This window comes from Lipophrys pholis, assembly GCF_963383615.2.
Source record: "Lipophrys pholis genome assembly, chromosome: 15".
NCBI classification, from domain to species: domain Eukaryota; kingdom Metazoa; phylum Chordata; class Actinopteri; order Blenniiformes; family Blenniidae; genus Lipophrys; species Lipophrys pholis.
Window position 1 is genome coordinate 16409953 of NC_137642.1, and position 21214 is coordinate 16431166.

A 21214-nucleotide genomic window follows, 5' to 3' on the forward strand; every position below is an offset into this window, starting at 1 on the left:
TCACCAACAGATGTCACGGTTTGCACAGTGTTTTGTCAGAGCTGATCTTACATCACCACCTGGGTTGAGGCCAAGCTCTCAGTAGCTGGTAGCAGCATGAAGTTTTCAACCCACAGAGAGAGTTATGCAGCAGCCATTTCCTGCCCTGTGGTTCAGGGTTCTGTTCCCCTTTTTACAGCTTTAAAAGTAACTGCAGGCTGCCATTTTCTCAAGTAGGCGAGCTCCCGCACTTATCCTGACACGTCTAAAATATCATCTGCTGGAAGCAAGAGCTACCCCTGCTCGATTTAGCCACGCTTTCTGAGATTCATGGGGGAGGTCACAAATTATTTTTATGTTTAAAAATAGGCGAGTCGGCATTTAATTCATTTATGTCACAAAACTACCCATTTTAGACATTTACATTAAAAGTGTATAATTTATTCTAAAATATGTATATTTTAAAACAAAAGGGACAGCAGCAGGAGAAGAAATGCTGGTGCGTTAGACTAACGAGAAATAATAATCTATAAAACAGGGAAAAAAGAAAATATACCAAGAGCGTTGCATAGAATTATGGCTTCATTGAGGTGATGGACAAAGTCCGAACTGAATGCATCTTTTGCATATAAAAATTGGCGAATGAAAGTTTGAAATGGTGTAAGCTGAAGACAGTGTTTAAACAAAATATAAAGAAAGGGTGGGGGGGGGCTGCCTGGGTTTACAATGATAAACCTTTGAGTCCGTCGAGAAAAAGGTTGGGAACCACTGGTGTAGAAGAAGGGTGGATTACATGCCTCACATTCCATCACTTGTCCTAACATGAATGTCCATGCCTTAGGGCAGCAAAATGTTTGCCCAGCCGTGCAGGCAAACTCTGGCTTTTTAACCTGCAAGTACAACACAGACAAAGCAAACCTGCTCTGATGAACAAGAGGAACTATAAATTAAAAACAGCGATTGAAATGAAAAGCTTTGATTTGCTGTAGAGAAATACAGCTTAAAGAGACCCTCGACTTTTATCACCTTGGAAACATGTCTGGCTTGTACAAGCTCCAACAACACTCCAAGGTACAATTACCCAACCAACCATCTTCTGAAATAATTCTTTGCACACCAGTCCCGCCCTTGAGCTGGAACATGGAGGCAACACAAGGCGTGAGGCAAAGTACACCCGGCACAGGTCACTGGTCCATCACAGTCCTACAAGAAAGAATAGAGCATGACAAAATTAACAACACAATTAGGGTTACCACTCAAATGTATTAGTTCAGAGGAATAATCAGCTGAAACCAATAAAACTACGAGAACAGTTCAGACTGGGAGGGATGAAGCATCAGAGGAGCTTTCATCTTCTTTGAATGATTGCTATCAGTAACTTCTCTATTTGACTGTGTCTGAAAGCCACGCAATCAAGATCACCAAATAAAAATCCAGGCAGGAAGTGGCCGATCAACGCAATCTTTATTAAAAAGTACTTGCGTCAGTTATCTAAACAAAATTTCAAAAATTATTGTAAAGCCACACTTGTGATCATATATCTCAGCTAGAAATGGATGAACCCAGAGTCCATCGCAGGAAACACCGAGGGACGATCACATACACTCACACCTGTGGGAACTTTAAAATGACCAATTAGCGTCAAACACATGTATTTTGGATGAAGGGAGAAAGCCTATGGATCAATGTCAAGAACATCCAAACTCCACACAAGCCCAGCTTAGAAACCCACGACTTTCATGCAATGAGGCTGGAGTGTTAATCAACACATCACCCGTCTCTGTATTTAATGACAAACAAGCGCTTTGGGCATCCTCCAATTGCATAAAACTTTGCAACCAGATTTTGCACATGAGCGACGCACAGTACTGCAGTGTCCAGATGACACACACAAAGCTGATGATCCAGTTGTGACTCACTCACTGATCAGGTTTCAAATTATGAGTTTCAAGTGATTCAAAGAGGCTGACACAGCAAATGATCAAAACCAAGAAGCTGCACTTCATGAACATAACTCTTCTTCTTGTGGACAATTTAAAGAGCACCATGGCTTATTGGTTTTGTAGAAAATCAGAGTGAACAACTGAAACTGTTTTCTTGCTGTTTTGTACAGCTGCAATATAACTCCAACAATAGCGGTTGTGTGAGAGCTTTAAGTAGAGATGGGACTGAAATCAGTTTTAAGTTTGGACACCTTTGCACGCTGACAGCAGGTCTACACTGTGCAAGTGGGTGCGCCCACCTCAGGAATCTGATTGGCCACCATGTGTGCCCCATCATTCTGATTGGATAAAGCAAGCACCAAGGTAATTGAATAGTGAGTGTGGGTGTGAGTCCCCACTTTGGGGATTTTTTGTGATGAAAGTCAATCATGCAAAAATACGTTTTCCTTTTTTGTTGTTGTTGTTGTTGTTGTTTGCCGCCGCGCCACCCCCGTTGAAGCTGCTGCTGAATATCTCACTGATTGTACTGAAGAAGCACATGTGTTGAAGAGAACAATGTAACCATGGGGACATGTCCAACCTCATATTCATAACACACTGACAAATGCAAAATGCAGCCTCTTCACAAAGGAAAAGAGTCCAGATGAATTAATTCGCACCTGAACACTTTGGAAAGTTTGAATATTAATAATAAAAAAAAAAACACTTCACTGACACAGGTTGTGCACAGGATTGTCTAGTTCCACCCTTTGACACAGGGTCTCATTTTCGACACATCTCCCTTTTACTCTGCATTGTGCAAAGCGTTTTACCTTATAAGGCCACCTAAGGAGACCTCAACACGCGAGGCGTCGACACGTTTTCTCTCCATATAAGGTCGTGCTGCTTACGTCACCAACCCCGCTACTTTCTTCATAAAGGAAATATTTGTCCACGCAAATAAATAACGCAGGTTAAACGTAGAAAAAAAACACAACACAGCAATAAAGCATGCACATGCGTTTAATTCAATATGTATTTTTCCGACGTGAAGTGACTAAATGCAAACACTTGTACCTGAGCTCAGCCGAGCCAGAGGTGAGGAGGGGGCGGGTCTTCCTGTGGGAAAGAGTTCATTAACTACCGGCTCCGCCTCGCAGAACCCACCTGCTCGTCTTCTGGGAAGTCCCTCACTCCGTCGACTGCTCTCTGCGCTGCTTCACCCTCCTCCACATCTCAAAATGGTGAGTCTTCTCGCACAGACTCCTGCTCCGTGATTCCCTGCGCGCGCGGCGGAGGGGAGTTGTTTGTTTGTAGGAACTGTGCGCGTGGCGTGACACGCGCGCCACATGGAGGAGAACCTTTGTGGCCACGAGCAGGAGGTTTCAGATGCTCCTCGCTGATTCTCTGTGAAATCTGTTCGCGGAGTAGAACGATGGTTTTGTTGGTGCAAAGCGTTTTGACTGAGCGGCAGGCTCCACGCCAAGTGGCGCCCGAGGCGGGATTTAGCCCCTATATAGGCTCAAAAGAATTCAAGTAGCATGATTTCTTTTTGATTTAGAAGATAACGTGTCTCCCAATTTACGTTCTTTAAGTAGCTCAAACATAAAAGAAACCTAATTTTGTCTACTATGCACGTACGATGTCTTTCTTATGAGATAAATATTACATGCACCTTGTCATACTGAAACGTTGAGTTAGAGTATTAATGATTAGTACTTTAACACTGCAATGTTAACATGATTAAAGGATATGAACTGTAACATACAAACGGGTGAAAAGGGAACAGCGTTGTGACTTAAAGGCAGGGAATGAGATCTAGCAATATGTAATGTGAATAAAAGTGCAGATTAGACCAATGTAGACACTTTATTGTGTAGGTTTAATCTGTACAAATGTCTGATGACCTTAAAGATCCTTCCACTTATCACTGTAGTAGTATTGTGTTGCATTTGACTCCCTGAGCTTTTCCCTTTTCAAGAGTTCATAGTAATATCTATTGAAGGTGAATTTTTGTTTCAGTATTTTGTGGCTCCCCTTGGAGGCCACAATGCCCTTAGATTTTTGCCTGATAAGCCAGCTGGCTCTGCCTTTTGTAGGATTAGTCATCTCCTCCCCATGTGCAATCCCCACATCATCATGGTGCTGGTAGAATACTTACACATTTGGTTACCAAAACTGCAGTGGCACTTCTTGAATGAACTTGTCCACATGAGAATTTGCTGATGAACTTGATCATGACGTCAAAATAGTAATGCAGAAATTCATTTGTGCCGTTTGTACTAATTGCGGCTCTGTTCGTTCTCTCGCCAGGCATCCGGGATAAAGGTCAACGACGAGGTCACAAATCTCTTCAAACAAATGAAAATTCCAAGCGCATCAGCGCCACGCATAAGACTGGTGGTATTAAAAATCGACGAAGACAAGGGTGAAATTGTTCTGAACAAAGTTTATAGAGAGCCTGACCTTGAGGGTAAGGATCCTTTTGAGAGTATGAAGGCATGCCTGGAGCCCCTGGATTGCTGCTACCTTCTATACGACTGCCACTTCATGAAATCAAACTCCTCTAAGGAAGAACTGGTGTACATTTTGTGGTGGGTGTTTTTGAGTACTCTCGACAAGTCCAGTGAATTCCACTGGAGAGAAATGACCAATGTCTTATGTTCGGTTTAATTGTAAATGTCCTTTGTTGTTTTTCAGGTGTGACGAGGACGCTAAAATGAAACCCAAAATGCATTATGCGGCCTCAAGTAGTAATCTGAAGAAGATAGTGATCGGTATGTATTGGTTATTTTTACAATAGTCAGTCATGATGTCAACCTTTTGTCATAACTAAATGATTCTTGATAAAGTATCTGAATTGTTTTGAATGTTGCTAGATACATTTCAAACTGCTATAATTTAATGTTTGTCTTTGCCGCTTCTGTTTGTGCTTAACGTTTGCTTTGTTTGTTTTTTGGTGCAGGTGTCAAACACGACTTCCAGGTCAATTGCTTAGGAGACATCAGCTGCAGAAAAGACTTTGCAGAAAAGCTGGGCGAAGGTGTGACCTCACTTGAGGGCGTGCCTCTGTGATCCAGTCTTTGGTGTCGTTGTGGGTTTGTTTTGCGCAACAAAATTTAAATAAACGGATTGGCTTCAGAAGGTGGACTATACTTTCCCTTCTAAATCTGCTCACGCATTTAATTTTTGCTGTAGCTTGGATGTAAATTTTGCAGATTCTTGACAGTCATTTAGTATCATTTGTCACTTGACTGGTGGTCTGTTTGATAGTCAGTAGTTTGTTTTTTCTTCTTGTGGACAAATGGCTTGATGTGCAATATGCAGTAGCCTTAAACACCAATTCATTGTGCTGCTTCAATTTACTGGGTCAAAATGACAGGCTTTTATATCTGCCACGTCCCCCCCCCCCCCCCCCATGACACTCGGTGTTATGCTTATTGTACTTTTGAGTATTCAATAAAGTCAGTGCCACTCTTTAAGTGCCATTTGTTTTTTCCTCTGGATGGATGATGTGTGGCAAACCCTGGATCAAGTGCCACGGGGTCAAACTCACACACACACACCTACAGGAAAGTTGCCAATTGGAATCAAACATGTTGTATAATGGGAGGATACTGGAGTAATCCCATGCATACTCGCCACAGAGCAGACGTAATCCAAAACTTGCACCAGGTATTTTTTTTTTTTTTTGCTGTGAGCACCACGCAGCCCACAATGTGCACTCTGGAATTCAACTGGGGGGAAAAAAAATGTTTTGTGGGAGGCAATGAATAGACGCCAGTTTCAAGGGTTTTCGTGAAGTTTCTAAATGAATTAGGAGAGCGAGGTTGTAAAACTGATTTCTGATGCCACATACAGCCTCATTTTAGATAAATGTGGTTGGAACTTTAGTTCTGTATTCTATCACAAAACGAGTGATTGTCGTCGCAACATAAACACTGTGAAAGTTCTGCACACAAGTTAGGCTGCGGTTAACACTACTGATGATGGGGAAAGATGGCTCGTAGAAATGGACTGAAAAAATACTTGGTATACACACACTGGGTTAAAGAAAATACAAGTATGTCTTAACGCCAATCTTTTCAGTAGGACAGCTTGAAGTTCAGTCTAGTGAGTAGTTACGGCTCCGACAGCTGCTTGTAAAAGGATGAGAAATGGGGTTTTATACTGTAGTTGGCTCTGGGTTGTTCATGTTGCCTGTGATCAGATTTTTGCCTTGGTCACAATGTTTGCACCTTACCTGCTGAGACTAACGCATGTACTTGTCTTTGGAACGCGGCGTTCAACACTTCCTGTAAGGCCAGGTACAGCTGTGTTGCGTTAACTGACACGTGAATGTGTTCAGACAAGTATGAGAAGTGGATCCTCTTTCAAAAACCTGTTCCACTGTGTGCATTATGTGAGCCTGTTTGTACCAGTCCTGCTATTTTCAGTAGAAAATCTCTCTCTGACAATTTGGAGCATTGTTACATTTGTTCTATTGACATCACATGATTCAGCAAGTTAGACATCAAAACATGTCTATCACTCGGCCCATTATCATTTGCAATAACGAACCACAATTCCAATTTTTATTTTTTAATTTTTCTTTGGGTCAAGGTTTTGTAAGACAGTTATTGGCATTCTGGAGTCATGAAATTGAGTAAATTGTGACACAGATGAAATCGGGACATTTTGCGACACTTTGACTTCACTGTGTGTTGAAATCAAGTATTTGCCCATGGCATTAAGAGAACAACATTCTGAGTGCAGAATGGTTTTGCAGTAGTTCTCATAGCAGCTCTCTGGAAAGCTTTCCCTAGCCATTTCCCCTCAGGCTCTTGCGGAAAACTAAAGTGCCTCCCTCGAAGAGCTAGTAGATCGAACTTGTTCTGCAAATACGAGAAAGGTCTGCACTGGAAACTACCAAAAGGCATGTTTAGAAAACCTTCAGTTGAATACCGAACGTGTTCCTGTTAATGGTGCAAAATTAGATATCTTGTGTTAATGTGTTAATCTATTTTATGGCAGTAAGCATTTCGACTTTGCAATAAGGTGTGATTTTAAAATTGCGTTCGCTCGACGCTTTCAGCTTCACAAAGACATTCAACTAGATGCTCTTGCACTGACTTGCAGCTGACATGAGTTATTTTGCTGTAATTTTAGCAGTCCGGCCCACTCAAGATCAAACTAGTCTGAAATAAAACGAGTCTGACGCCCTCGTCGCTGTAAAGTGTCGGTAAGCGCTTCAGGTTGTGGTTGTTCAAAATGATTTTTATTTGATTCTGTTTAGATAACAGAAGTGTTTGAATTAATTCCTAGTTACAATACATATAAACTAATTTTGCACAAGGTGTAATTAGTTATTCTTAGCAGAATTATGTTGAATTGCATTTAATTAGGCAATTAAAGAGTTTAGCTTGTTTGACCAGAGAAAACAGTCGCATACAATAAACACAACCGAATTGAAAATGTATTTCCTTAGTGTTTTTAACCAGGCTCTGTTCACCTGACTCCTCTGAATAGATCCAGGACCAGGAGTCTGCAAGCTGCAGGCTTTAGTTTCTCTGTCTTGGCTCTCTGAAGCTTTCTCAAAATTCTATGTGGAACAATTTTCATCCTATTATGTTATTTCAAAAAGAGAATTTACATACCTAGCTCATTTTCAGAAAGACTTCTGGTTGGGAGCAAATACGGGTCAAACTGGCAAGCGTTCAGAAAAGAAATGGCATGAAGTCCCGATGGCTCATGTCATGAATGTGCATTTATGAAAACTACATAAAACAGTTTAAGCCGAGTTTTATGATTAAACATGTTTTGAGGCTCCAGAAGAATTTTCTTTTGGTGGAAAGTGACAAAACACTATTGCCCCAGGGAAGAGGCACGTTTACCTCCACCTATTCACCCAGCGTGAAGCGAGGTATGACAGGTGAGGCTACGTTTAAACAAAGGCATGGCACTCAATGGAACAGCTTAAGTCAGTGGTGTCAAACTGTCTGCTCCCCACTTCCAGAGGCAATTGCCTACCTTGCCTACCCAGACCTGCTCTATTGGGTTAATGTTCCTGCTCTCAGCGTCTCAAAAGGTTTGGTGAAATGAGATTAAAGACATTGTGAGCAGTTGTCAATCTTTCATATTGAGCCATTTTCAAGACTTGATATTCCTTCTGGTTTTTCTGCTGCTTGACTAACATCTAATGCATCTAAAGCTTTTTATTGTTGTGGTTTCACATTTCTTGGGGCTCACGGCCACACGAAGGCAAGCTCGACTCCCTGTATGTGCAAATAATGTGCAACACAAAACCAGGCTGCCTTTTACATCGGAGGTGAGCAAGTCGGACTGCGTATTCTTTGACACAGCAATAATTTGGTTGAAGGCCAAACTTAGTGATGTTTTTCACATAAAATATTAAATGAGGATCTTGTGATCATGAGATGCAATAAACACAATGTCTTTATGCCAAAATTTGCATTATATTGTGCAGCCCTATGGTCGGGATCCACGGGCAATAAGTAGAAATTATGGTGAGACTTTATAGTTATATTTGTTTTTGCAGTACAGCTTAATGTCAACTCGTGTGTCACGGTTACTGGAGAATTCAGTTCAGTTTTATTTTCAATTACAGAAAAAAACAACACTGGGAAAAAGGCTTTCCCTGATTCCCAGATATTTCTCTGCATTTCAACTATAATGCTATTTAGTTCCATTCTGAAACAGATTTTACAATTGTCTTAATGAGGCCTTTACTTTTTTTTTGCCTCTAAATCACATAGTTTTTCCTTTGTGAAGCACTGAATTGCCTCGTGTCTGAATGGTGCCATTAATTAAATTAGCTTTGCCTGGACAAGTGATTTAAATACTGAGATTGAAAGTGAGTCGTGCTGCAATATTCATCCCCGGTCTGTTCAATCTGACGGTGATCAATCTGTTCCGGGTATATCCAGGATGACGCCATCACTCGGCTGCCAGTCCACCGTCACACGGGTCTCACAGGAATGTAAGCACAAAGGACATGGTTACGTAGTGCTACACTGTAGTTTATTCATCCATACAAAGTGTGTAATTGGCAGCCAGCCAAAGGCGGACATCGATGAATCATAAAATGCTTTCATCATTCAACCACATAGAAAAGACATACAAAGTAATTGCACAGGTTGATGTACGTTTGACGCACATTCGGTTTCCCTTTTAACACTGAACTATGGGGGAAATGTTTGGAATATAAGGCAGGGGATAAATAACTTCTGACACAGCCAGAATTGTAGATGGAATGTGGGTTTCAATAAAGATTGCAGCAAGATCGTCTCCTCTAATCTGACCGTGAAATACTTGATTCCTACCGTTGTGACAAATGCAATCAACTACAGTACAAGAAAAGAAAAATAATGATTTGGAATGCACAACTATCATAAGGCATATTTGGCAGTTGTTTTTGTTTTGTAGTGTCCGCAGCGAGCCTCCTCTCAGACGGACGTTCCCTCCTTCAGCTCCACGTATTCGCCCTTGAAGAGAGAAACGGGACTTGTCAAATTGTGCGATCACTCCGAGTCCGTCTGCGCTGAGCCGCGCTTACATTCTGCAGCCTCACCTTTCCCTCCAGGTGCTCCTGTAGTGTTCTCACGGTGTCTCGCTCTTTAGTCAGCTGCTCCTGAGTGGCCTTGAGGAGCTGCTGGAGCTTGGTGGCGGCCTGGCCCAGGTCTTTGGAGAGCTTCTTCTCCTTCTCCAGGCGCTCCTGTTCGACCAGGAAGAGCACAGCTTAGAGAAAACCAACTTTTCGTTAAGCATGCCGTTCGAGACTCGGGTCTTATTTCAATCACTTGTAATTATGATCAAAAGGTATTTCATTCTCAGGCGTTGACGCCTCCAAATTGAAATCGGTCGATCTATGTCGTGAAATACTGCTGCCAGGCTGTTAAAACATTTAATAAATACGGTCACGTTTCTCCTGCCCTGGCCTCCTGAGACGAGCTTTGTATTAATGTTGGGATCCAGTTCAACTGACAATTTCATGCTGCCATGTTTGAATTTTATATTTCGATTTAATCCCGTGAAACATTTACTTTTTCTCTGTCAAAGGAGCTATTAAATAAAAAGTAAATGATCCAATTATTAAAGTTCAGTCGACTGAGGAAATGAAGGCTGCAGACAGTAGTTAAACATGCGATAATATTGCCACAGTGATACATTTGTGGTTTGCACTTTGAAGCACACTTTTCACTCTGACTGGATGTCAAATTTATCCAGATGCAACTGCTGCAGTTCCCATTTCATCTGCGTGATGTTGACACACAGAGCATGAATGCAGAGTGACTGGAAACCTAATTGAATATTGGGGAAGTTCATAGGGATAAATTCATATCCTGCAACCCAAGGGGAAACCTTACTTTGGATTCTCTGTCATGACATCAATAGAAATTAATAAATAAATACTGTGTGCACACCTTGAGCTGAGCTACATCTTCAGTTTCAGATTGTGCCGACTCCGCAGAAACTTTTAAAAGATCCAGCTGAGCCTGAAGTTCTGCGACGGTCTTCTGGGCCTGGACATTGAGGGGACAACGTTACCAACCAAGACGTGGTCAGTCACCACATGTTGTGACAGGAACACAAACGAAAAGGCTGCTACCTGCTCAAACTCTTCTGAGAGCTGTTGTCTCGAAGCCGCCTCCTCCTGCAGCTTCTCCGTCGTCTGACTCAAGTCGTTCTGGGCCTGACACAGGACAAATACACACTATAAATACACAAAGCCCAACAACCTGCATGTGAGGCGGGTGTGCAAACAGTTAAGTATTTAAGCAGCACATTCAACGACACACATACTACATATACACACAAACACAAAAAAACTGCTCCACCTGTGCAACAGGTTAGATTCCTCACACACTTTCAGGTGGAATTCTCAAGTCAAAAAGAACATTTTTAAGTTGTTAATAGGACAAACATCTGGTGGGGGTAAAAAAAAAAAAAAAAGAAGAGAAAAAAAAAAAGGGAGGCGGGTATGCTGACAAAAGTGAGAAACAGCAGTGGTTAAGCGTTAGGGCGACTTGGTCAGTGAAAATCAGTGGTTAGCGTACACAATCACGCTGTTTGGAGGAGTGCTGGACAAACTGCGATTACTGCACTACTTCATAGGGGTGCTTGTGTTTTCTGGCTACGTCGGTAATTTATGAGCTGCATGCAGCTGGAAATGCTACATACGTAGATAAAGCCAGACTCCTTAAGAATACATTTTCCATTTAATAACAAGCTCAATTGGAAAGTGAGTGAAAGATTGACGCAAACTGTCCAGTACTCTCCCAACAGGTAAAGTGAAGGGTGCCCTGTGACTTCTGCACCCTGACCTGACAGGGATGAGCCTCAGCTGGGCCATTCTGCTCTTGCTGGGCCCGCACCGTGATCTCGCCCAGCTGCTCTCTGACCTGAAAACAGGAAGTCGTTGCTAAGCATTGATGGTGCAACAGCCATCCGCAAAGCCCCTCGTCAAAGGATCGGTCGCACCTTGCCTAACCAGTTGTGAGGGAGGGCCTTCGCAGATTCTTGACATGCGACATTACTAATATTGTTATCGCTCACTTCAGTGATTCAGTGTATCGCTACGCATTGCTGTATATATGGAAAAGCCTGGTTATGCCAGACAAGTCACCTGCTCAAGCTCCTCCTTGTGTGCCTGGGCCTCCTTCTGGGCCAACTCCAGCTGGCTCTGACGCTCCGACAGCTGCTGCTTCAGCTGAACACAGAGCATGAAAAGAAACAGATGTTGGAGAAGCTGCTGGTTTCAGTGCATCATAAGACATATATGTCTATACATATTAGAAATGCCTTTCGAGTTTTAACAGAAAACACATGGGGCCATTGATCCAATACAGAAAGTCTTTTATGTCTGTACACCCCCAATATAATTTTTATATTTCAAAATGTAATTAGTTAAACAAGGAGGCGACTTGCATACCTGCTCCTGCTCCTCCGAGGTCACCTGGTTGTCTGTCTGCTTCTCAAGCTGAGCTTCCAAAAGCATCATCTGCTCCTTCAGCTGCAGAGAAACCCAGATTCAAATGAGCCCACAGACCGAAATGAGACAGCAACTTTACAGAGAAAGACCCAAAACGCCCACCTGGCCTACGCTTTGGTTTTCGGCCTCGAGTGTGCTGACTTTTTCTAAAGCCTGAAAATGTGACAAAGACAATGTCGTTAAGACTTTGAACCTGCCAAGTTAAAACTTTCTATAGTATATTGCAGCACACCTCCTTCAGGTGTTCCTCTGTGCTTGCCATCTTAGACTTCCACACCAGTTCTTCCTCCTCCACACTCTTCTGTAGATGTTTCAGCATTCCTTCCTGAAGAGGACGCAGACATATAGGAGTGAGTACTGGGTAAAATTGGCTCAAGTCCATCTCTGACCCATTTTTAAAACTTAGGATTTGGGTCACTCACAGTTTCCGCCAGGACTGTCCTGTACTGTTCACATTCAGCCTGCAGAGAACCGTGACTCTCCTCTGCCTCCTTCAGTTTCTCAAGCAGTTCCTGAAACAGACCGAACACATTCAGTGTCTCCTCCGGAGCTCATTCGACCCAGTTTGCGATCATAGTAGGACATTTGGGGCTTACTGGCATTGCTGTGCTTGACTGAGATGCTTGGCTCAATTGGCTGAGAGCCTCTTGAGCTCTCTGTGTAAATACTGGTAACCAGTTAGACTGAGCGAGGAGGAAAAGCACAGAGAGATGGTCCATGTTATTTTAAAGAAAAGAAAAACACAAAAACAACTGCGGATCATTCTGTGACTGTGACATCCTGCCCTGTCCTACCTGCTCTTCCTCGACAGGGATCTGTGGGAAGAGTTTCTGTAGAGTTTCTTTGGTTTCAGTTGTAAAAGCTGCCAACTCTGCCGTGGAATTCTGATGAAGAGGCGAATGAAACCATCAGGAAGGTGATTACAGCAAGGTTTTTAATCTAAAAACTGAACGCATGTACACAAATGCTTACATCACTGGCTGTCTTTTCTTTTGCTTCCTTCAGTTCCTCTTGCAGTGAAGCAACCAGTGTATCCTTCTCAGCCAGACTGAGAAACAACAACAATGGACAAAAAAGATATTTAATGACGGATATCAGAGATCTGCAAGTTTGTTTGTGAGCAAACAAGAATTTGTACATTATGGAGGCAAGTAGTTTGTTACCTGCTTTGTAGCAATTCGAGCTCTGCAGAACTATCAGGCTGCTGAAACAGAAACGACAATCAAATAAGATAAGATATCCCTTTATTTATCTCGCATGTGGAGAAATTTGCAAAAAAAATAATAAGTGTTTGTTCGGCAGGGAAACTCAAAATATAATCATATCAATCAAACAAAGAAACTTACTGGTGTGCTTTTAAGTTGCACCATCTCTTCTTTGAGGTTTTTAAGTTCATCCTGAAGTGACGAGACGAGGCCGGCATCCTCACTTAAGAAGAAGAGCAATGTCATCAATATTTTAAATGATCTGTAAGACAACAAAAGCTGCAGCACGTTTCTAAGTGTAACATGATAGTAAAAAGCATCTCACCTCTCACTTCTTTGCTTGAGCTCAGCAATAGTGTTCTCCTGTCAGAACGGCACAGTTTTTTTTGTTATTGGCAGTTGCGCATCTTTAAAATATGAAAACACACAACTTTATCCTGTTAATATTTGGTAGAACAACAAATGCATCCAATACTTACAGCCTCTTCCTTCTTTGTCTGGAGTTCCCTCAGTTCCTCCTGAAGCGAGTTCAGCTGGCTTTCTCTCTCCTGAAGGCTGCACAGCACATCAATCAGTAACTGAAAGGATTCTTTATCGGATGTTGAAGCAGGCGATAAGAACAATCACCACTTACCTGAGCTTTAGTTGTTCTGTTTCAGCAGCATTTTCCTGGCAAATCAGGGATGACAATCATTAGATGAGACTATAAACGGTCATCTTTCAGTCTCGGAAAAGAATAACAAAACTTACCTCATTGTTGACCTCTTCTTTTTTGTCCTGACTGGCCTCCAACAGTGCATTGATGGTGGCCACCTGCTGCACGAGCTGGCTTTTCTCCGCCTGCGTCTCCTCCAGTTGGGCAGTGAGGGTCTCCACTTTAGCGGAGTGCTCCCCAACGTCAGCCTCCAGTTTTCCAATGTGTACTTGGAAATCTGCACACACAAAACAAGCCATTCAAAACTTTGTACCTAAACGGCTGGCAATGGGAAAATAGATTTACTTCACCTATCATTTATTGTTTTCTAACATCATGGAGAGAAACATTTTATCATCTGACAACAGTTCCATACTGGTGGCTCCATCCTCTGACCTGAGATGGTGCTGCTGTCCTGTTGAGACTTGTCCAAAGTGGCCTGCAGAGTGCCGTTTTTACTTTGTGACGTTCTGAGCTCTTCACACACCTCCTCCAGTCTCTTCTGCAGCGCCTGTTCACTCTCTGCATGGCTGGCCTGGCAAAGGAATGACCAGAACTAATAAATATGATAACCAGCAGGGGGCAGAAACTACTCACGACACTACTTCTTGTAGACCTTGATTTGTCCAGCGAACTTTCCCACTTCTAATTTTAAATCATTTCCCCCAAAAAGCAAACAATCGCTCGCGCGAGAATAATAAGCAAATAAGATGGACACATTATCAGCATGTCCAGCAAGTCTTTGAAGTGTTTCTGAAACTGAACACTGAAATGATACTCCTATCTGTCCTGCGAAAGATTAATGATACACATCTTTCAGAAATGGAAGAAAACTGAATGATGAACCTATTTTGATCACTGGAATTTGAGCATGTATACTCCATATCAAGTTAGTGCTCTTCGATTGCTGGAAGGGATGTAAATAAATGATTAAACAAAGAGGAACATTTTACAGTCAGAGGCTGACTCACTTGCACCATGTCACCCATTATAGTTCAGTTAAGCAGCATTCCTTCTGTGTGACACTGTGTGGGTTGATAGAATGACTGTTTTAGGGTAATGGACTTCCTCTTCACAAGTCAGACTGCTCCTGTGCTGTTTACAGCTAAATACAGCTGGCTGGGGAGGAAAGATGTTTGAACATGCAAACATTCCAGCTGGTGCTGAGGAGCTGCTGCTTTTCCCTGCAGCCCCATTATTGTACGACTGCATTCCTGTCGAGCCTTGGGACCTGTGATTACAGGCAATAAAACTTTGCATCACATGCAAAGTTGGGTTGGGTAGAGGGTTTGGGGTTGAGTGGGAAAGGCCCAAGCTAGCATTTTCAAGTCTCTTCAGCTAGGAGCAGGCCTTTTTGTCCCCTTGTTAAAAAAAATAGAGTATATGAGAAGAAACTTGGTTCCATCTGTTGCAGTTTTGAAGAAAGGTGATGCAGTCCTTACAAAGGCCACACAAACCTGTAGCATCGAGAGCTGCTTCTCGGTGGCGGAGACCTTGGCCTCCAATCCTTTTCTGATGTGCTCATCAGCAACGAGACTGTCTGTCTTCTCTCCAAGTTCCTTGGTTAACTTTGTACATTCCTGTCGCAGCTTGGCCAACTCTGCATTTTGTCTGAGAGGAGTCGAGAAGAGGGAGGGGCAAAGAAAGGCGAGAACAAAATTAAAGATACATGCTTCTCAAACGTATGTAGCACCACACCTAAAAGGTGACTCGTATCTTTGAATTTGTACACTTAAATGATCATCAATGCATGAAAGTGAAAAACATTCCTTCAAGCGACAATGTGGCTCAGATAGAGCCTGGGAAACACTCACTTGCTCTCAGCTTGACTCGTAGCTTGGTTGAGGGCGTCTCGGAGGATGGAGTTCTCCTGCTGCAGGCGAGCCAGTTGGGCATTGGGACCCTTGTCCAGCTGATCCTGCAGGCTCAGGATCTGGTTTGATTTTAACGTATCGTTATTAATGACCTCGTCTTAAGTTAATGCACAATTTTTTAAAGATGAAGCACTGCCACTTAATCAGAAAGTAATGAGAAACAAAAATGATAACAAATCTATAGTATTTGTGAAACTCACCTTTGCATTGAGCCTCTGGGTTTGGGCGACATGGTCCTGGTAGCTGGCCTGCATGCGAGCTTGCAGAGCGATCATCTCTTGTTCCCGCTTACTGAGCTGGGAGCTCAGTCTCGTCTCCACACTGGCCACCTTGGACTTTTCAGCAGACAGCTCCTGAGAAGCACACAACACATGAGAGAAGGTTCAAAATCATTACAATCTTTCTCTTAGCCAGGAGGGACTTCAGGGTGAAATACTTTCACAGCAACGTCATGAAGCTGGATAAAGACTTTCATGTAAAGAAATTGTAGCATGTCATGAATGGTGGTTATGAGCGTCACATCTTATTTAAAGGGACATCACAAATAGTATAATACAAAGACATCTGCTCAACAGAATGATTCTGCACTCAAGATGGCTCTTGACATCTATGTGCTGCCACCTACAGGCTGCTACTGCCTCAAAAAAAAAAAAAAATAAAAATCTTCCTGAAACTAGTGATTCCATGAAGCCTAAAGCCTGATCACCTTGTTGGCTTAACACTAGTGCCACCTTCAGGACAAGTTAGGGACACTGCACTTCAAAGTCAGCATAAATCCATAATCAGTGGAGATTTATTTAATTTAATTTACATAACAAAATAGCTATTTTCAAGGCCAAATTAAATATTCTGACTGACTACTAAACAAAAGATGTCAGACTAGAAACTATTCTGATCCCTGCAATGAGTACTGGATCATAAGTGTTGCCAACATGTCTGTTAATCATGCAAACTCCTGCTTGTGTGGCCAACCTTGGTGAGTTCTCTCAGGCGGTTCTTCACTGCAGAAGCATCTTCTTGTTCTGCTGCCAGCTGTTTCTCTCTCTCCTCCAACTGCTTCTTCAACATGGCCACGGGGTCTCCTTTCTGAGTGGCCTGAACACATAAACAAAGACAATGAAAGACGAATTAATCTTTCTTCCAAGTCACGAGTACCTTGAGTGAATTATAGATGCTGGGACATGTCTATCTCTTCACTGCAGACTTCAGTGTCCTGTACCGTGTGCCAGGTGTCCTGGATGATCCCCACTTTCTCGGAGAGAATTTCAATGATCCTGTGAGCTTCTCTCTCACTGAACACCATGCTGCTGATGGTGGACACGAGGGCCTTATAGGGCAAGTACAGCGGCGCATCAGGAGAGTCCACCACCGCTGCTGCTGCTGCTGAGGCACAAAACAGAGCAGAGTCAGACAAATATTTCACATTCTAATTGACGTTAAGGACAAAACATGACTGTCGGGCAGTTTTTAAGATGACAAAGAGATGACTAAATTCTCACGCTGCCTTACAAAAAGGACAAGGTTGTGACATGTCCTTTGGGTCTGGGTCCCCGGGCAGTTTCAGATGGCAAAATTATGGGGCATTGTGGCACCAGGCGGAGACAAGCCTCGGGCAAGATAGAAAGCCAAGATCCCCTCCTCTCCCTGCTCATTGTCAGAGGCACTGAGAGGCTTTGTCAGCTAACAAAGCAGGGCAATGGTGTTTGGACAAGCTGGCGTGCTCTATGCCCTCCAGAGCAGAGTGCCAGACATTGCCCACCGCTGCCACTATATCCCACAAGTACACAGGCAGAAATTCATCATTTCTGACAGGTTATTCCTGCCTTGGATTATTAATGCAAGTGCGTGCGCGCACAACACATTGAAACCCGGGGGACAATCACCAGTGTTTTGGCTAATTTGGTTCCTGTCCAGACAACAGTTTCCATGAGATCAAGAGAGGATGATAGTGTTAACAATGGTGGTGTTATCAACAATTAACATGAATGAGATCAGCGCATGAAGAGAAAGGTCATTGCAAACTGGATGAATGCCCTTCATAAAGAGAACACCACAAAGTCCAAACTACTTAAATGGCCTTTCTTATAATTCAGTTGTCTGTTGTTTAAATCAGAATAAAAAAAGGCTCACATTACTCAACATGTTGAATATTCACATAAATACAAATCAAAAGTTACTAAATAACTACAGACGTGTAAAGTGTGGTGTAATCACACAGTGTGGTCATATTTGTAACCATCAGCTATAGTATCATTAAGGTGTGAAGTACAGCTCTACGAGAAGCATTAATATGGTGTTGCCATGCTGCAATAAACTGTACATTTCAAAATACTGACCACATTTCTAAAATAAAAAGTATACAGTGAACACCACAACATAGCAAGTAGATGTAAAATACTTCTGCTCACCAGGCTCCGATTTTTTCTTGGAAGCCTTCTTCTTGGGCTCCTGTGCTTTGGTCGTAAAAGCGGGGGCCTGCTGAGAGCCCACTGGGGGCACAGCCATCACTGGGACTTCTTTGGTCACAGCCTCTAGCACCGGAGCAGCCTTGGATGAAGTCGCTGCGGATTTAGCTGGAGCTGCAGCTGACTTTGCTGGTGCAGGGGCAGATTTGGATGTGGCAGGGGCCGCTTTAGCTGATGCAGGGGCAGATTTGGCTACAGCGGGAGCAGATTTGGTTGATGGCGGAGTTGCCTTTCCTTGGTTGGGTGCAGAAGTTGAAGCAGGGGCTTTAGTTGGGGCCGACACAGCAGCCTGGGTCACCACGGGGGCTGCAGAGGACTTGACTGGTGCGGGAGCAGACGTGGCTGGAGCAGACTGGGTTGATGCTGGCTCAACTTTTGCCACCTTCTTCTTCTTTTTCTCTTTGGGAGAGGGTGCAGGAGAGGGTTCAGCAGCAGGGCTCGGTTCAGCAGCAGCTTTGGGCTGTGTCTCTACTGCTGCCGGGGCTGCACTTGGCTCAGAATCAGGTACAGGCTCAGGGGCCGAAGTAACAGCAGCTGCTACATCTGTGGCAGCAGAAGGCTCAATGGCCGTGTCAGCTTCAGCGTCAGCCTCTTCAGCCTTCTCCTGCTCTGGGATCTTTCCATTGGGCTTTTCATCTTTCTTCTTTCCACGGCTCTTCTTCTCAGCTACTTTGTCCTTTTTCTTTTTGTCAGAACGAACAGACTGCATCTTACCCAACTCCCTGCGTTGTTTGGCCAGGGCTTCCTCGTAGGAAGTCTCCTTCATGGAAAAGGTGGAGACAAGAGCAATCCCTAAAGCAGAGATCACCATGAATCCACCAAACACCATGATCCCGAGGGTCTGGGGGTCGTAGATATCCATTGTTCAGTTTTGGTATGCCTAAGAAAAGAGGGGGAGTTTGTTAGGAGCGTAATAGCTAAGTTTTTTTTTAAAGATGTGCACTATCAACTGAAAATAAATTAAAGCAATTTATATTGCTTCGATATCTTAAACCTTAAAACTATTGTGACCAAAGTTGTAAGCAAAGAAAAAAATTACATGCTTTAACCAGAAATAGCCACAAGGTGTCACTGTTGTACCCAATTCCTCCATCTCGAGGCCGTCTACATAATGCAAACCAGCCAATCTTATCAGCAAACTGAAGCAAATATCTGCAGCTCCAGGCTCCTTACAGCGTGCAGACATGTGCATTGAACCCTACATACGTGTACAATACAGTACTCACACTCAAAAGACCATTTGTTTGAATGCAGTTATTTTTTCTCTCAATTTATACACACAAACACACACACACACACACACAAACATGTACGTGTTATAGCACTACAATAAAAATATGTCATAAGAGAGGCTCAAGTTACAACAGTTCTTGATGAAAAAGTATTTTTAATCAATAAAAATCGATAAGAGTTAGTGACAGTCTATAAATGGCACAGGCAAAGTTAAATAAAATCCACAAAGTAAATGCCTTCGTATAAGCGAGCTTCTGCTACCTTTCTGCTCTGTAGAAACTTTACTTTCTGCTCTCAAGAGTCCTGCCACAAAGTGAAACGCTTAGCCTGCAGGGCCGGAAAGTTGGCTGACAGTCTGTGATAGCTTTGGGACACTAAAATACCTTAGTAGATTTTTTTTTCTTCCTCCCCCTCTAGCACCACTACCACTCAATGTTTACATTATAGACAGGAACGTTCACATCTGTAAACTACTTAGAGAGGGGAGAGTGTGTAAACGTATGGCCTTAAAACGGAGCGACTGTGTGAAATCGTAGAGGTAGAACTGAACCGCTGAGCACAATCCGATCAGAGTCCAGAGTCCCTGCTCATTGCAATGTCTGAAAGCTAACAGTGCACGGGAAGAGATTGTCCAGCCTCCTGCTCTGTGAAGTCACACATGAATGCATCTGCACTCAGACTCAAGTAGAGATGAAGACTTGAGGAGAAGTTACAGGCTTACATCTCGGCCCTCCTCCGAGCTGGAAGACCACATTTCTCAGAATGCAACGACACGACATCGCAATGCCCCAGACCTTCGGTCATAGCTTTTAGATCAACCATAAAAGATGCAATTGAAAAGTCCAACTCACTTCCTAAAACAAGATCTCAACTCCTTTTGTCGTGAAAAAAAAAACAAAAACTTTTTTTCATTCGAAGACTTCTTTTTTTAAATTTTTTTTTATATCAGAATTCGAAACATCTGTAGAGAATGTCCTTTAACGGTAAACGCCAATTAAAAGGTAACTATTTGCAAATGTAAAACTTAGTGTAACATTCAGCTGAATCCTAAAATTGGACTTGGAGCACAAGTGGAAAAGGGTCTAAAGGTTTGTGGATTGTAGCGCATCTCCCATACAGCCGATATTTAAAGGATTACACCAACGCAATAAAAGACCATTCTTCACATACTTTATGTGCTCTCATCATTATTTTCCAGATAGCATTGCTAGCTGCTGAATCAATGAACTCAGCTAACATTCGGCACTAAAAGTGCGCACAAAACTGATCCCCGGGGCTTAAATTGGACTCCAAACCAAACAGGCAGCGAGAAAAACCGTCTCAAATAAATGTTGATAACTTTAATCGGCTGTCTTTTGGTGGCAGCAGACCCCTCAGAGGTTAGCAGGAGATGGCTTTCCAAGCTAGCTAACGGTCGCTCAATGAATAAAATGTTTTTTTCGAAGAATCCCTTTACTTACCCTGCTGCTGTAAAAGCGACGTCTGCTTGCTTCAAAAGAGGGTGGGAGAAAAAAAAAAGAGCTTTGAGGTGCAGATGAAGTGACTTCTGTGTCCAGCTATCTGGTGAAGTTTCTTCTTTCCTCTCCCCCTCACTCCGCTGGAGAAGCCGTGGTCCGCTGTGAAGTCGTGGCACTTCGAGCTGGCTAGCCGTGCTGGCCCCGTGCCCCACATAGCGACCATAAATCCATGGCTCTTCTGATTGGCTGGCGCCGGGCCAGACCGGAAGTGAAGCTGCTGGGAGTTGTAGTTTTTTCCCCACACGGGCTGGGTGAAAAAAGCTCCACACACACACACACACACACACAGTGAGACCATTTAGGACCAAACAAAAGCCGCTTGTTCAAACGGGCT

At 43.1% G+C, this 21214-nt stretch overlaps 2 protein-coding genes across 7 annotated transcripts; one reads left to right on the top strand and one right to left on the bottom strand.

The window, feature by feature from the left end:
* The first annotated feature begins 2851 nt into the window (after positions 1–2851).
* On the top strand, positions 2852–5383 carry cfl1l (cofilin 1 (non-muscle), like). Its single transcript, XM_080481161.1, has 4 exons — positions 2852–3145; positions 4215–4495; positions 4602–4678; positions 4867–5383. Exons 1-4 carry the CDS (start codon positions 2963–2965, stop codon positions 4974–4976), a joined length of 651 nt encoding a protein of 216 aa, XP_080337287.1. The 5' UTR covers positions 2852–2962; the 3' UTR covers positions 4977–5383.
* A 3521-nt stretch (positions 5384–8904) lies between these two features.
* Positions 8905–21014, bottom strand: rrbp1a (ribosome binding protein 1a). Of its 6 annotated transcripts, none has more exons than XM_080481328.1 (27): positions 20824–21014; positions 18074–19010; positions 16885–17048; positions 16638–16760; positions 15866–16018; positions 15606–15724; positions 15249–15402; positions 14188–14326; positions 13848–14029; positions 13732–13766; positions 13577–13652; positions 13423–13460; positions 13239–13320; positions 13056–13096; positions 12865–12940; positions 12687–12776; positions 12489–12575; positions 12315–12404; positions 12125–12217; positions 11995–12045; positions 11833–11913; positions 11527–11610; positions 11225–11302; positions 10510–10593; positions 10325–10423; positions 9472–9615; positions 8905–9385 (listed from the first exon to the last, which is right to left on the bottom strand). In XM_080481328.1, the coding sequence occupies exons 2-27, from the start codon at positions 18990–18992 to the stop codon at positions 9347–9349; spliced, it is 3321 nt and encodes a 1106-aa protein (XP_080337454.1). In that variant the 5' UTR covers positions 18993–19010; positions 20824–21014; the 3' UTR covers positions 8905–9346. The 6 variants fall into 6 exon arrangements, with proteins under 6 accessions (XP_080337454.1, XP_080337456.1, XP_080337455.1 ...); XM_080481330.1 differs by having other exon boundaries at positions 13056–13093; positions 20824–21004; XM_080481329.1 differs by having other exon boundaries at positions 16885–17045; positions 20824–20983.
* Between the last annotated feature and the right edge of the window lie 200 nt (positions 21015–21214).

Excerpts from the sequence above, each read along its gene's own strand:
- cfl1l (XM_080481161.1), top strand. The coding sequence starts at position 2,963 with ATGCAAACACTTGTACCTGAGCTCAGCCGAGCCAGAGGTGAGGAGGGG. Across the intron at positions 4,496-4,601 it reads GAACTGGTGTACATTTTGTG|GTGTGACGAGGACGCTAAAA; the intron begins GTGGGTGTTTTT and ends GTTGTTTTTCAG. Across the intron at positions 4,679-4,866 it reads TCTGAAGAAGATAGTGATCG|GTGTCAAACACGACTTCCAG; the intron begins GTATGTATTGGT and ends TTTTTGGTGCAG.
- rrbp1a (XM_080481328.1), bottom strand. The coding sequence starts at position 18,992 with ATGGATATCTACGACCCCCAGACCCTCGGGATCATGGTGTTTGGTGGA. Across the intron at positions 14,327-15,248 it reads AGCAGCTCTCGATGCTACAG|GCCAGCCATGCAGAGAGTGA; the intron begins GTTTGTGTGGCC and ends TTCCTTTGCCAG. Across the intron at positions 11,611-11,832 it reads CCTCGGAGGAGCAGGAGCAG|CTGAAGCAGCAGCTGTCGGA; the intron begins GTATGCAAGTCG and ends CTCTGTGTTCAG.